This window comes from Pezoporus flaviventris, unplaced genomic scaffold, assembly GCF_033815535.1.
Source record: "Pezoporus flaviventris isolate CSIRO_AGI_PZ_B2104156 unplaced genomic scaffold, CSIRO_AGI_Pfla_v1 ptg000047l, whole genome shotgun sequence".
NCBI lineage: Eukaryota > Metazoa > Chordata > Aves > Psittaciformes > Psittacidae > Pezoporus > Pezoporus flaviventris.
Genome location: NW_026892595.1, coordinates 14,879,123 through 14,891,438, shown reverse-complemented (window position 1 = coordinate 14,891,438; position 12,316 = coordinate 14,879,123). Strand labels below are relative to the sequence as shown.

General features: G+C 37.7%; 1 protein-coding gene across 1 annotated transcript in view; it reads right to left on the bottom strand.

Moving 5' to 3' along the window:
• Positions 1–1,850: 1,850 nt before the first annotated feature.
• The window catches only part of ZNF804B (zinc finger protein 804B), a 234,877-nt gene continuing 224,411 nt past the window's right edge, over positions 1,851–12,316 (bottom strand). The window contains exons 3-4 of the mRNA XM_061468419.1: positions 10,302–10,432; positions 1,851–7,673 (exon numbers count right to left, since the gene is read on the bottom strand). Of these exons, the coding sequence (XP_061324403.1) occupies positions 4,001–7,673; positions 10,302–10,432 (3,804 nt within the window). The 3' untranslated portion in view covers positions 1,851–4,000. The remainder of the gene's footprint in view (positions 7,674–10,301; positions 10,433–12,316) is intronic.

Sequence of the window (12,316 nt, the reverse complement as noted above, 5' to 3'; positions counted from 1 at the left end):
AAAACCACATAGATAGTATAATTTTTTTAAGGAATATTTATTTTCAGTTCCATTTTAACAACCCACTTTATAACACATACTAAAATCTTTAGGAAACATTCTAAGAAATTTCAGGATTATAGCCACAGGGATGAATTAAATGCATCTCAGTTCTGCAGATTAAAATACAGAATATCTCTGCATCATTCTGCATTTTATTATGTTAATGCCTTTTGGTATGCTTTACGTTAAAAATACATGACTGACACTTTTTATACCAGTAAGCCTTTTTTTTTATTGAAAAAAAAAAAAATTATTGCAATAAACTACATTCCAGGAATTCCTTGAATAACCTAAAAAAAAGCCATGTTGCATGTACAATAGTGCAATTCACTTAGCTACTGTATAATATAAAACACTTTATACAGAGAATACAAAACAAAATTACTAGTTTACATATTATACTAGCCAGAGTATTATCCTGTTTAAAATATAAACTTAACACTTTTTAAATCAATCTGGTCAAATGGCATTTTTATGCAAATATGCACAACAAATGTACATGTTAAATGTATTCCAGAAATGCCTCAGTTAAAAAGAAAATAAAAAATTATTATTGTATAACTCGGGAAACTTTTATTATTGTAATTTTACAGTGTGGGTGACCTGTTTTTTTCAATTACGTATCAAGAATATACAATCAAGGTAAAATAGGTTATTAACTTAGTGTGTCTATATCGCTGCCACCAGGATACTGTAACTCTTTGAAAAATTAGTCTAGATAAAATCAAAATTGTAGCACGGCTCCACACATCAGGCTCAACTATGCTTTTAGTAAAAATAATAATGAATATTTGAAGCACTGATGAAAAACAAATATGGCAGCAATTAGAGCAAATACATCATTTCAGCTGTGCTGATAACTTCACTACATTTCTCTATGAAAATCCTTCTTGTGTACTCAGGATGGTATCGGACATCCTTTTTGTTGGCTGTCAATGACCACTGTCTTGCTATTGTGCTGTTTCTGTTCCTTCTTAATGCTTTTTTTTTACATTAATACTTCTTAGAATCCTAATTTCCATTGTTCCAAGAATTAAATTTAATCTTTATTGTCTATTCAGTTGCCTTACCAGATCATCCTTGTTGGTATATACATGATGAATGGACAACCTGCAATTTGGTTCCTTCCTTGAATCCCATTGTGTTGTGCATACATTAAGGGAAATATATATAAATATATTCCATAAAATATCTATATAGTAGGATATTGTTAAGTTTCAGTTGGTCAGGTTTCTTGCTATAGGGATCACCTATAATAAGCAGGGATAGAAAATGTGTGTGTATACATTAAAGATGAGATCAGACTGTCATTTCTTCTGTTCCATCTTTTTATCTTGGTGTTATTTACGTAGGATTCAAATGCACTCATAAATACAAGAAGAACAGCTCTTTTTTTTTTTTTTTTTTTTTTTTTTTTTCTTGACTAGGGATGGAACTGGGCTGGGATTTAAAAGTTTGTAGGGCTGGGAACATATCTTTTAGGCTGGCATTAGCCCTGAACTGGTGTTGATGTCTGTGCAGCTTAGTCAGTCTCTTCTAGGGGACAGGTTGACCTGCTCCTTTAAAATGTCCAATTCAGAGTGTTTCTACAGATTTATAACTAATGTTTCCAAGTGGTTCACTTAGTGAGAGAACTCTATCTGATCAAGCAAGTACTAATTTTCAAAGGTGTTAAGCCATATTCAGTGAAATATATTCGATTAGCAGAAAATAAAGTTTCGGAAGTATAGAAAGATATAAATGCAGATCTAATTTGGGGAAGATCTTCAGCCAAAAATGAAAGGAAGAATTTTAAAGCTGTGTAAATATTTAACATCTTTCCCAAAGAAAATTCCTTTCTTACAAAAATTATTGTCCTGAGGCAATAATTTCAATTAAAGAAGTTCCCTACAATTTAAATGAGAAAATTATTTATATAATTATATGCTAAATTAATAATTAATTATATTAGAAAAATAAAGGTAAGTCACTCCAAAATGGCACGAATACATTTTATTAGCAAAATTAATAAATCGGCTGGGAATCCAACCAAGAGATATTTGATGGTGCTGGTTTCATCACCTTTTTTTAATACAAAAATGTTTTGCTTCTGCTCAGTCTCCAGATTCTTTTCCTGACAGCTTTCATTTGATGGCTAAAATGTTAAGTATTCAAAGAGACATTAACTTTCCAAACACAAAACAAGCAGTCACAACTTGTAAAGCCTCTTGAGAAGTTTGGCACAATACCAGTTTCTGCTGAAGCAGCTGCTTTTAAAAATTAAAACAATTCAGTTTTATTGCATTGGATCAATCTAATTTGATTAAAACTAAGTTAGAAAACTGGTCCTAAGTTGCATTTTTAATACTCAACTTGGCTGCAGTTAGATTTTCTGTTTCTTTGCATAGCCAAATATAATGGAATAAAATCCTCCAAAAGTTTTTTAATGTATTTTATTTCAATTCTGAAAGATACATTATTAATTGTGCACTACATTATTGCAAATGGAATGATTTCAAATGTTTCTAATCCAAACAAACAGGTACTGTCTGTCAGACACTTCACCGTCCAATTATATTGAGAAGCATGCCTGCAGTCTAACCACAATTATAAACTTAATTTCATGCTAAATATCCCATGTTGAGTTAGAAACATTATAAAAATAGTCAAAATGTGCCATTTAAAGAGATGCTGAAGCCCTGACCTATTTCCGAATACACAGTTATTACTAGCACTTTCTAACACGCATTGCCCTGAAGGTTGGATACATGCATTCAAACACTGCAGAATCAGAACTTCAGTTTGTAGTTAAGAGTTTGGGAAGCCATGCGATTACCTTGACATATTTGTTTAGATTCAATATACGTTGAAATGCTGAGAACTGTGACATGGTTTTCTATGAGACTTGACCTTGAGAGCCAGTTTCTGCTCAGAATTTTCTTCTGCATTTTTATGAATATCAACATGATTTTATAGGACCAGCCAATTGTTTATATTGTTTGTGAAAGGGATGAAACATATTTACACATTTTTTTGGCAAGACTCTCCCACACATCAGAGCTCTGTTTGGTAGGAAAGAAGTGTTGCAGGCTTGGCCAAGGACGTCTGAAGTTCAAAGCCAGCCCTAGCTGCTTGGCAACTCTGGGCTGCTGCAGCCTAACGCTGACATACCCTATGCTACAGCCACAGCCATGCAATGCTAAAGAACTTGGCTTCATCCCCTTCTTTCCCTTGTCTTCTTGGGTCTGCTTTGCTCAGTGAGAAAAGTAGCTGCCTGCTTGTGCCAGCAGAGTGCCCTACACTAAGGGAACTTTTCTGTTGTGTACCTGTGGCCAGATTACAGTCCCTTTACACTGTCCAAGCAACATATCCCAGGGATAAAATCACTAAAGTATCTTTGAGACACTGTTGTGACCCTCTTCTTCCAGTGTCAACAAGGCACCCCTCATTCAGAGGCTCCCCATTTTTTTGGGCCCAGGAGACAGAACCAGGGACTTGTGGTCCCAGATACCTTTTTTTTTGCTCAGTCTGAAATACCTTAACTAGACCAGGTACTATGCACTTGCGTATACACACTCAGAAAAGCAAACATTTGAGGCATGTCAAGATTATTCTGCCTTAAATTTGGCTACTTTAAATCGCTCATCGGTGTTGATATTCTTGGTCCTGTTGTGTCTGGGTGCTGCAGTCCCATTCCTACTGAAAGTTACAGACTTCACACCTCTCTCCAAACTTTCTGTAGAATGAAACTAGCTGGACCTGTCCTTCTATCATAAAAGGCTTTAAACCAGCTTTTTCTCAGTGATACAAGAACAAAATCAACATTCATATGCTGTCAGCCAGAATGTGGACTTTAAAATATTTGTCATTGTGCTCTCAGCAAAACAACACATTTTCCCTCTAAAGTGATTGAACACTGAAGAATTCATTTTATTTTGGGTTTGGAGCCATGTTGGGATCATAACTGTCATCAGTTGGGCTAGTTTAAATAGCTAGAAAGGCTGAAAACTTCTTTTATTGTAGGTAACTGTTGGGTCTGGCTAGAGCAGAAATAGTGATGGGGCTCTTGCCCTTGGCATAATGGCTGGACTAAGGGATTTGGATGTATAACAGGTGTGGTTGCATTCAGATGTGGTGTAAATAAGGCTGGGATATATGCAGTGTGTGACAGTGTTGGGAAGGTCAGTGGGGAAGGGTGGAGGGGGGTGGTGGAGACTAAGTGCAATGGGTGCCCTGTCAGCAAAGCAGGGTGGGTGGGAATGAGGGCTGGTGCTAGGGGGGAAAGTGATATGGGAGTGAAATGTGCCTGAGATAGTGGATGAAGGTGTGCCAGAGAGAGATGGCCACTGTGGGGATGCATAGATGCTGAGACAGCAAAGCGTTGCAGCAGTGTGTGGTGGATGGTGGTGACAGTGGCATGCTGCTGAACAGGGAGGGCAGGAACTGCTGGTGTTGCAGAGAAGGCAGCTGGTCCTGGGGCAGGCAAAACTTTCAGGTGTTTTGCTAGAAGCTGTTTCTGCATATGTTGCTGGGCTTGCAGCTGCAGTAACCTGTATTTGTCAACTTCCTCTGGTGAAAAGGTGATAGACTGCTGCATTAAAGGAGGGGAGGTGGATTTACTGTACACTTCAAGGTCATTTACTGTGTTGTCATACTTCTGCATAGCATTGTCACAATGAGAGTCTGAACCACCTTCTGCCTGGTTCGACTCCATGTTTACATCATATAGTTCTTTGGTCTCTGTTGAATTAGCAACAACAGAGTATCTATTAGAGGAAAAAGCACCAGGGAAATCATTTGGTACTGGGTCACAGCTTTGTATAAAGGGTTGCGCTTCACTAATGAAGAGATTGGATTGTTCCTTTATTGCTGTGTTCCTTTTTATGCTTGAGCTCTTATAGCCTGTTCCTATTTGAATGATGTCTTTAAAAAGACAATGATCATAATCAGTGCCTGTTGAAAGAGCAACATTAGTTATCTCTGACCCTTCAAAATTGTTTCTCTTCACACTGGTTTCCAATGAACTGATTTCATTATGCCCCATGACATTTTCACCTATGCTTAGCAGTTCCTCTCGCAAAGGTAACATTGCAATGTCATCTACTGATGATGAAAACTGAAGAGCAAAGTGACTTTGTGAGTGATCCTTTAATTCTACCCCACAAGCGTTTGAAAATCTTTCCGAGTCATGCATTTGTTCCTGGGTTTTCTTGGACTGCACTCTTTCTAAAAGCAACTTGGCTGTCAGTGACTTTCTTTTTCTACATATGTCTTTTGCCAGGATTTCAGAAGAGCAGGTGGCAAAGTTTTTTGACTGACTATTCTCATTCAGAGATTCGTAATGTGCAGTTTCAGCTTTCAGTTCAGTGTTAGAACCTCCTTCTGTCTCCTCTTCTGTTTTGTTGTCACAGTTGTCAGTCTCTTTAGGGAAGGACCCTGAACTGCTGCCTCTTAATATTCTGCTACTAGATGATCTTTCACTGCTTCTGGAATCTCTGGTGGAACAACTTTTGGAGTTATGGTAGCTTCTACTTCTACTATGCACTTTGCCAAAATGCCGGTGTCTACATCGGCTGTGTTTAGATCTGTCTCTGTGTTGTAAAACTTTATGTCTTGAAGATTTTTGATGCTTAATTGTACCTCTCTGTGTACAGTTTCTAGTTCTGTGACTTCTACTGCAACAAAGATACTCCTTGTCTGTATCATCAGAAGTGAAAATACACTTGTGCTTTCTGTGTTTACATTTGTGCCTTTCAGCTGTCTTGCTTTTTCCTTTACAACAAAAAAGCAAATTATTTCTGCTGTGATTGTTTGATGTGGTACTCCTGTAGCTCATACAGCTACTTGTACTGCTAACTGAAGTGTCAGTATAGCTGGAATGTTTGTCGGAGGAGGACTTTGGAAGAGATAGGAATCTCCAGCATCTTGTATAATCTTCACATCCTTCAATTTCTGAATACCTGCTGTTTGAACTGGATTTATAACTAAGGAAACTTCCACTAGAGTCTTTTCCACTGTCACTTATGTCACTGCTACAGCTGGCCACATCTTGAATGGATCTGCAGTCATTTTGGCTTTCACATTTTGCTTCAGAATAAATTAAATGATGTTTTGCAGCTCTAGACTTTTTAATCCTAGACATAAAAGCAGAAAAAGAAACGCTTTCATTTCTAATGTTCTGTTTTTTTCTTTCACAGCAATGAAAATAATGCTTTAAAGGTCTCCTCAGTGGTGTTGTATGAAGACATTTTTCTGTCACATACTCCTTTTGTGAGACATCAGGCACTTTGGGTATATTTTCGTTCAAATAATCTGCAATGCATTTTTGACCATTTTCATCCATTTCTTTCCCTATGTCTGACTCAACTTTTTGCTTGGCCTTTCTTGAATTTAGGGAACCTTTCATCTTCTTTGGTTTCAACAACTGATTATCTTGTTCATTTGACATTTGCGTGTGTTTTATTAAACCTGAGGCTTCGTTTTCATCTGCAGTCTTATTTATAGAATGCTCTTTACAGCTTGCTTTGTTTGTTTCATGCTGTTTACCATCTCTGTGATTTAAAGAGAGTCTGAAATCAAAATACAATGGATTACAGCCATATGAAATACAGGGCTCAGTTTTTGTAAACAAAAGTAATTCTGTGGGCCACTGCAGAGCAGTAGAGCCATCTTTGCTCACTACATGGAGGAAAGGCAATGCCTGGGGCTTAACCTCTTTAGCCATGGTCTCCTTTGGAAGCGTTTCCATATTCCCATTTGTGGTTTCTGACCTTTCCAAAGATCTTTCTCTTTTTACCACTCTAGGACAGTCATTAATGTTGCTTGTGCATGACAGTTCAGGTGCTGGCTGTTGTGGGAGCTCGGGTAACTGGTCAGGCAGGTGGGCATTGCTGTGCTTGTAGGTGTTTGGCTGTGTACAAAAATTGCTAGCTTGGCATGAAGGTGAAATGAAAGTTTCTAACAATTGCTCGGACTCATTCAATTTGCTTTCTTGCTCTGTCTCTCTAAGTGAACCAGCAAATTCCAAATTTGAAAGCTGTATTTTACTTTTGGAAAATGAAGAGTGAGCACTGACCTTTTCTTCTAATTCTCTATCACTAGTTACATCATTTTCCTTTAACATTTTAAGTTTTGCAGCTACATGACTTGATGTACTGTTATCCAAATCCATTTGGTCTTGTGTAATAGGTGACCCTATATCCAAGCTTGCTTTCACATCCTCCTCTGAAAATGTGCCAGAAAGGCAGCTCTCAAGAGCTTGCTTTGTTTTATGGTTGAGCGATTCACTACAATCATTTCCTTCTTCAGAGTTCTCACTGAAGACTGATGCTGAGGACTCGAGCTTCAAAGGGACTTTTTTAGAGAATGAGAAGGACACTCCTGCCCTTTGAGAAGTGTTGGTGCTGTCTGGGAACATTTGAGGGACTTGATTCCCAAGTGCATGCCGTCTTTCAGTAGGGGACTGGTGCCTGCTTACGACAAGCTGCTGTTTCTCTATTACGCTGCTGGAGAAACCATGTCCCTCACTCACGGCCATTCTTTGAGAACTGGCTGTGAACTTGCTGCCCTTGCACAGGAAAATGCTATCTGGTGATTGTTGCTTTTCCATGACAAATCGGGGGGCTTTAAGCAATGATCCACTCCCAGTGATGCTGTAAGAGAATGAATAAATAAATAGTAAAGAAAGTTGTATTAATTAACCAAGTTAAGACAGAACTCACATTTGCCATTACCTGTCTGGTAAAGAAGTGTGTTGTTTGCACTGTTTCGGGGGAAAACTAAGTTTCTAAAGGGTAAATGTGCAGTCTAGGCCCAAGCTTGGGCTTTTATATGGGCAACACATTTTTTTCATGCTGGAAATTATATGATTTGAAGTCAGCACATGCATAATCTTTTTCAGAGTTATGCCCATGTACATGCAGAATAAACAATATTGTCTTCACTGTGAATTTATATCAAGGAGAAGCTTGTGTAAGTCTTGGTTTTCTGAGAGGCCACTGTAAAGGAAATCGGGCTTTGATCAAAATGAGACTTTTCTACCTGGAGCATCTGCAGAGTCAAACAGTTAAGCATTCGTCTTGCTTGGGAGGTGGGGTATGTATGATTTTTTAAAGAGTATATATTTATTTTATCTTTATGTTATTCCAAAATAAATGTTTTTGTGAAAAATTCAGAGAGATAGTATGCTAAAACTGTTACCAAACATTGGTGGAAAAAGGACATTGGTGGATTTCCATCAATATTAATGACAACTTCAGTGCTCTGATTATCAATCACTATTTAACTTTGCCATATTTTCTCTTTCTGTATTCTACTTCCATCAATTACAGTTTCCTTCTTCCCCAGTCTCAAATTTTAAATCTGTGCTTTTGTTTTCTTGTACTTTTATTTTTTTTTAAATTGACCTGAGAAGGCCTTAACAAACATAGTAAACCACTCATTTCTTGCAATAGATAATTAACTGAGATGGAATGACTGCTGCCATTTTAAATTAGAGATATGACATATACAGCTTCCATACAAATGTTATTCCAAGTAATATTTTAAACATGCATTTCATTAGACCAATTATATACATCTGCTATCAATTCAGTACTACTATACACTTGCATGAAAAAATTTTGGAACCTGCTTCAGTAAAGAATTTGATTAAAAATTAGAAAATAGTTTAATTAAATGTAAGTAAATTATGACAGCCAGTGTCTGCATAACAGCTATCTATAAATAGGCTAGAATGTTTTAAAATGCTGTAAAAATGCATTGATCTTCAGCAGTAGGAACAACATAAAGACTCCCTAGAGTAGGGTCAACCTGGAGTATGAGAATATACATACATTTCTGAGAGTATATTTGGATTTGCCACATGTTTTGCTTCAGGAGATAAAAATTCAACCCTATTTCTGCGTAAGAAGAAATTATCTCTGTGAGAAGGCTCTTTGAAAAAACATCATTTTCAAAGTTTCCTTGGAACAGGAAAACAAAGCTGCATTTTCAGTTTTTCTGTGCATGAGATTAACAACAATTTTTTTGTCCAATTGTATTAACCTTTTGTAAGAAACTCTGTTGGAATTTGAGACACAGTACTCAGGGATAACCACAATTGTGTATGTATGTGTAAACTTTTTCTTAGAAAGGCTAAATTTCTTTCTTGCCCAAGCATCTGGGAATGCTACCCATCCACCAAGATCATGGTTTTCAGCCACCTCTGAACCTATTAGTCATTACAAAGGGGAATAACAAGCACTGTCTTTCCAGGCTCTTTGTAAAGAATTATGGACTCCTGGCTCTTTCTAAAAGCAAACCCGTTTTTCCCTCCCCATCTCACTCTGGATTTCCTATTATCACTGACCTTATTGGTCTATCTGAGACTACATCTTCAAGTGTGTGGGCATAAAGGCATCTTCCCACAGGCTGTTACATTTCTTTCAGTGAATTTATATGAAAATGGAGTTGTAACCATTAAAGTGACACATTAGCACTAAACTGCTATACTTCAGCAGATTACTCAAATGCAATTACATAGGCTAAAATGAATGTATAATAAACTCTGAATGTTATTATTTCCAGGGTACAGTAAGCTTGATACAAATTTCAAAGGATGCCAGTTTAATTATCTACTTAACTCATTACAGTCGTAGATTAATATAAATAATTGGTCTAGTGGCAATCTATTCTAGTGAAACATTCAGCATCATTAAACCAAGAAGATTTTTCAAATGTAAAGGTTTCTTAGTGCAAACTTGGTACTGTATCTAGTTATTTATCAATAGAGCAAACAATATTGGATAAACTTATTTCAGTTAATTACTTGTTTTTCATTCATATGATGATACTTCCATTACTCTACAGAGATAATGCGAGAATAATATCAGTATATTAATAGTAGTGAAAATTTTTTACAAACCAAATACAGATGCTCAAAAAAGGTGTTTTTTCTCTCCTGTTCCCTTTCTATCAAATGAGAAAACAGCTATACTAATCTATTCAGGTCAGTTTGAGCAAGGTAAAATAGTGATATTATAAAACATCTTCACTCATTTCAGAAGAGAGGAGAATAACTAGCTACAGGAGAGAAAAACACAAACCTTTAAATAGCAAGTAATTAATTCAGGGCTTTCAATTTTATGGTTTACGAACAGGAACATTTGGAGTTGAGCTGAAAACAGGTTACAGTATACACTATCTCTGTACATTACACAGTGTGGAAGTAAAAATATGGAAATTTCTTCTGGGACTGGGGAAAGAGGGCATTAAAATGTAATGTAAATAGAAATACTTGCCATTCGGACTGCTTCCGTAACTCTGCAAGCTGGTGGAGCCGCTTGAGTGCTTTTTCCTGTTTCTTCTCATCTTTCCATGACTTTGAAGCCACATTTCGAGCAAATTCCCTTTGTTTTAAATCTTTCAACCTCTGTGTGAAAAGAGTGAAAAGAATAAAAATAGGGGATTAAATATGTGCACAGCAGATGCATTTCCTCTTACTCAATATATTTGCTTTTGGTGTAGTACGTAAATGGAGAGTAAAATATACTTAAAATATACTTAAAAATGCTATCATCCTAAGAAGAGATTGAAAATATTTGACACATATTTAACACAATCAGTTGGAATTAAATCGATAGGCATTATACTGGGATAAAGCTGAGCTCACATGTGTAACATATTTTATAGGTCTCTATACTTGCACGTGTATGCATGGATGTTTGTGTGCTTCTATGTAGGTTTTGTAGCTTTCTTTTTAAGACTTCTTTTTTTTTTTTTTCCTTTCCAGAAGGAGAAAACTACTCTCTGAAACATTTGATCAGGAAACTCTTTCATGGTTATTTTCACAATATCTTTTTACCTCCTTGAGTGTCTAGAAATCAGGTAATTCCTGTTGAAGGGAGCAAAATTCTTTGCCTTTATTACATTTTTTTATTATCTGGGTTTGCACTGCTGATTATATAAGGAAAAGTGAAGGAGAAGATGACACAAATCAAAAAGTGTCAAAAACATCCTCTGCAAAAAAAAAAAAAGTGGGGTTAACCTTGCCTTTATGTTCACTGCAATCTCTGGGACTTAGCAGGTCATGTCCAACCTTACAACTTCCCTGTTCAGGGTCAATGCTTCCATGCTCCATGGCAGAAATGCCTTCCTCCCTTCACCATCCCTCCAGTGCTGTGGTGTTTGGGGAAGTCAGGTTTACGAGCCAGAAGGAAGCTCTGGTGCATTCAGGCAGATGCCCAAACCGGAAAGTTTGAGGACAGGACACATGAAATTTAGAACTATAGTATCAACACCAAGAAATGCTAAATTTTCCATGGAGTGTAGAGAGGTGGTTTTGCAAGCTAGACTTGAATAAAGTAAAGGGGTAGAGTAGCTGACATCATCTACCTGGACTTGTGCAAAGCGTTTGACACTGTCCCGCATGACATCCTTGTCTCTAAATTGGAGAGACATCAGTTTGATAGGTGGACCACTCAATGGATAAAGAACTGGATGGATGACTGCACACAAAGAGTTGTGGTCAATGGCTCAATGTCCAGCTGGAGACGAGTGGTGTCCCTCAGGGATCAGTGTTCGGACCGATCTTGTTCAACATCTTTGTCGCTGACATGGACAGTGGGATTGAGTGCGCCCTCAGCAAGTTTGCCAATGACACCAAGCTGTGTCGTTCGATTGATACTCTGGAGGGAAGGAATGCCATCCAGAGGGACATTGACACACTTGTGAGGTGGGCTGATGCCAGCCTTATGAAGTTTAACCATGCCAAGTGCAAGGTCCTACACCTGGGTAAGGGCAATCCCAGGCACAGCTACAGGTTGGGCAGAGAAGAGATTCAGAGCAGCCCTGCAGAGAAGGACTTGGGGGTGTTGGTCGATGAGAAAATGAACATGAGCCGGCTTCAGTGTGTGCTTGCAGCCCAGAAAGCCAACCGTATCCTGGGCTGCATCAAAAGGAGCATGACCAGCAGGTCAAAGGAGGTGATCCTGCCCCTCTCCTGTGCTCTTGTGAGACCTCACTTGAAGTATTGTGTGCACTTCTGATGTCCTCAACATAAAAAGGACATGGAACTGTTGGACCAAGTCCAGAGGAGAGCCACAAGGATGATCAGGGGACTGGAGCACCTCCTGTATGAAGATAGGCTCTTGATACCTCTTCAAAGTTTAACCTTATTCACCAGAAGTACTTACAGCAAATCTGTTTGTTTCTCCAGAAAGTTTCTATCAGCTCCAACATCTAGTATTTCACTGCATTGGGCTCTGAAACAGGACAACCTCAAAGTTCTCTTTAAAGCTCTTAGGGTTTGGTTCCC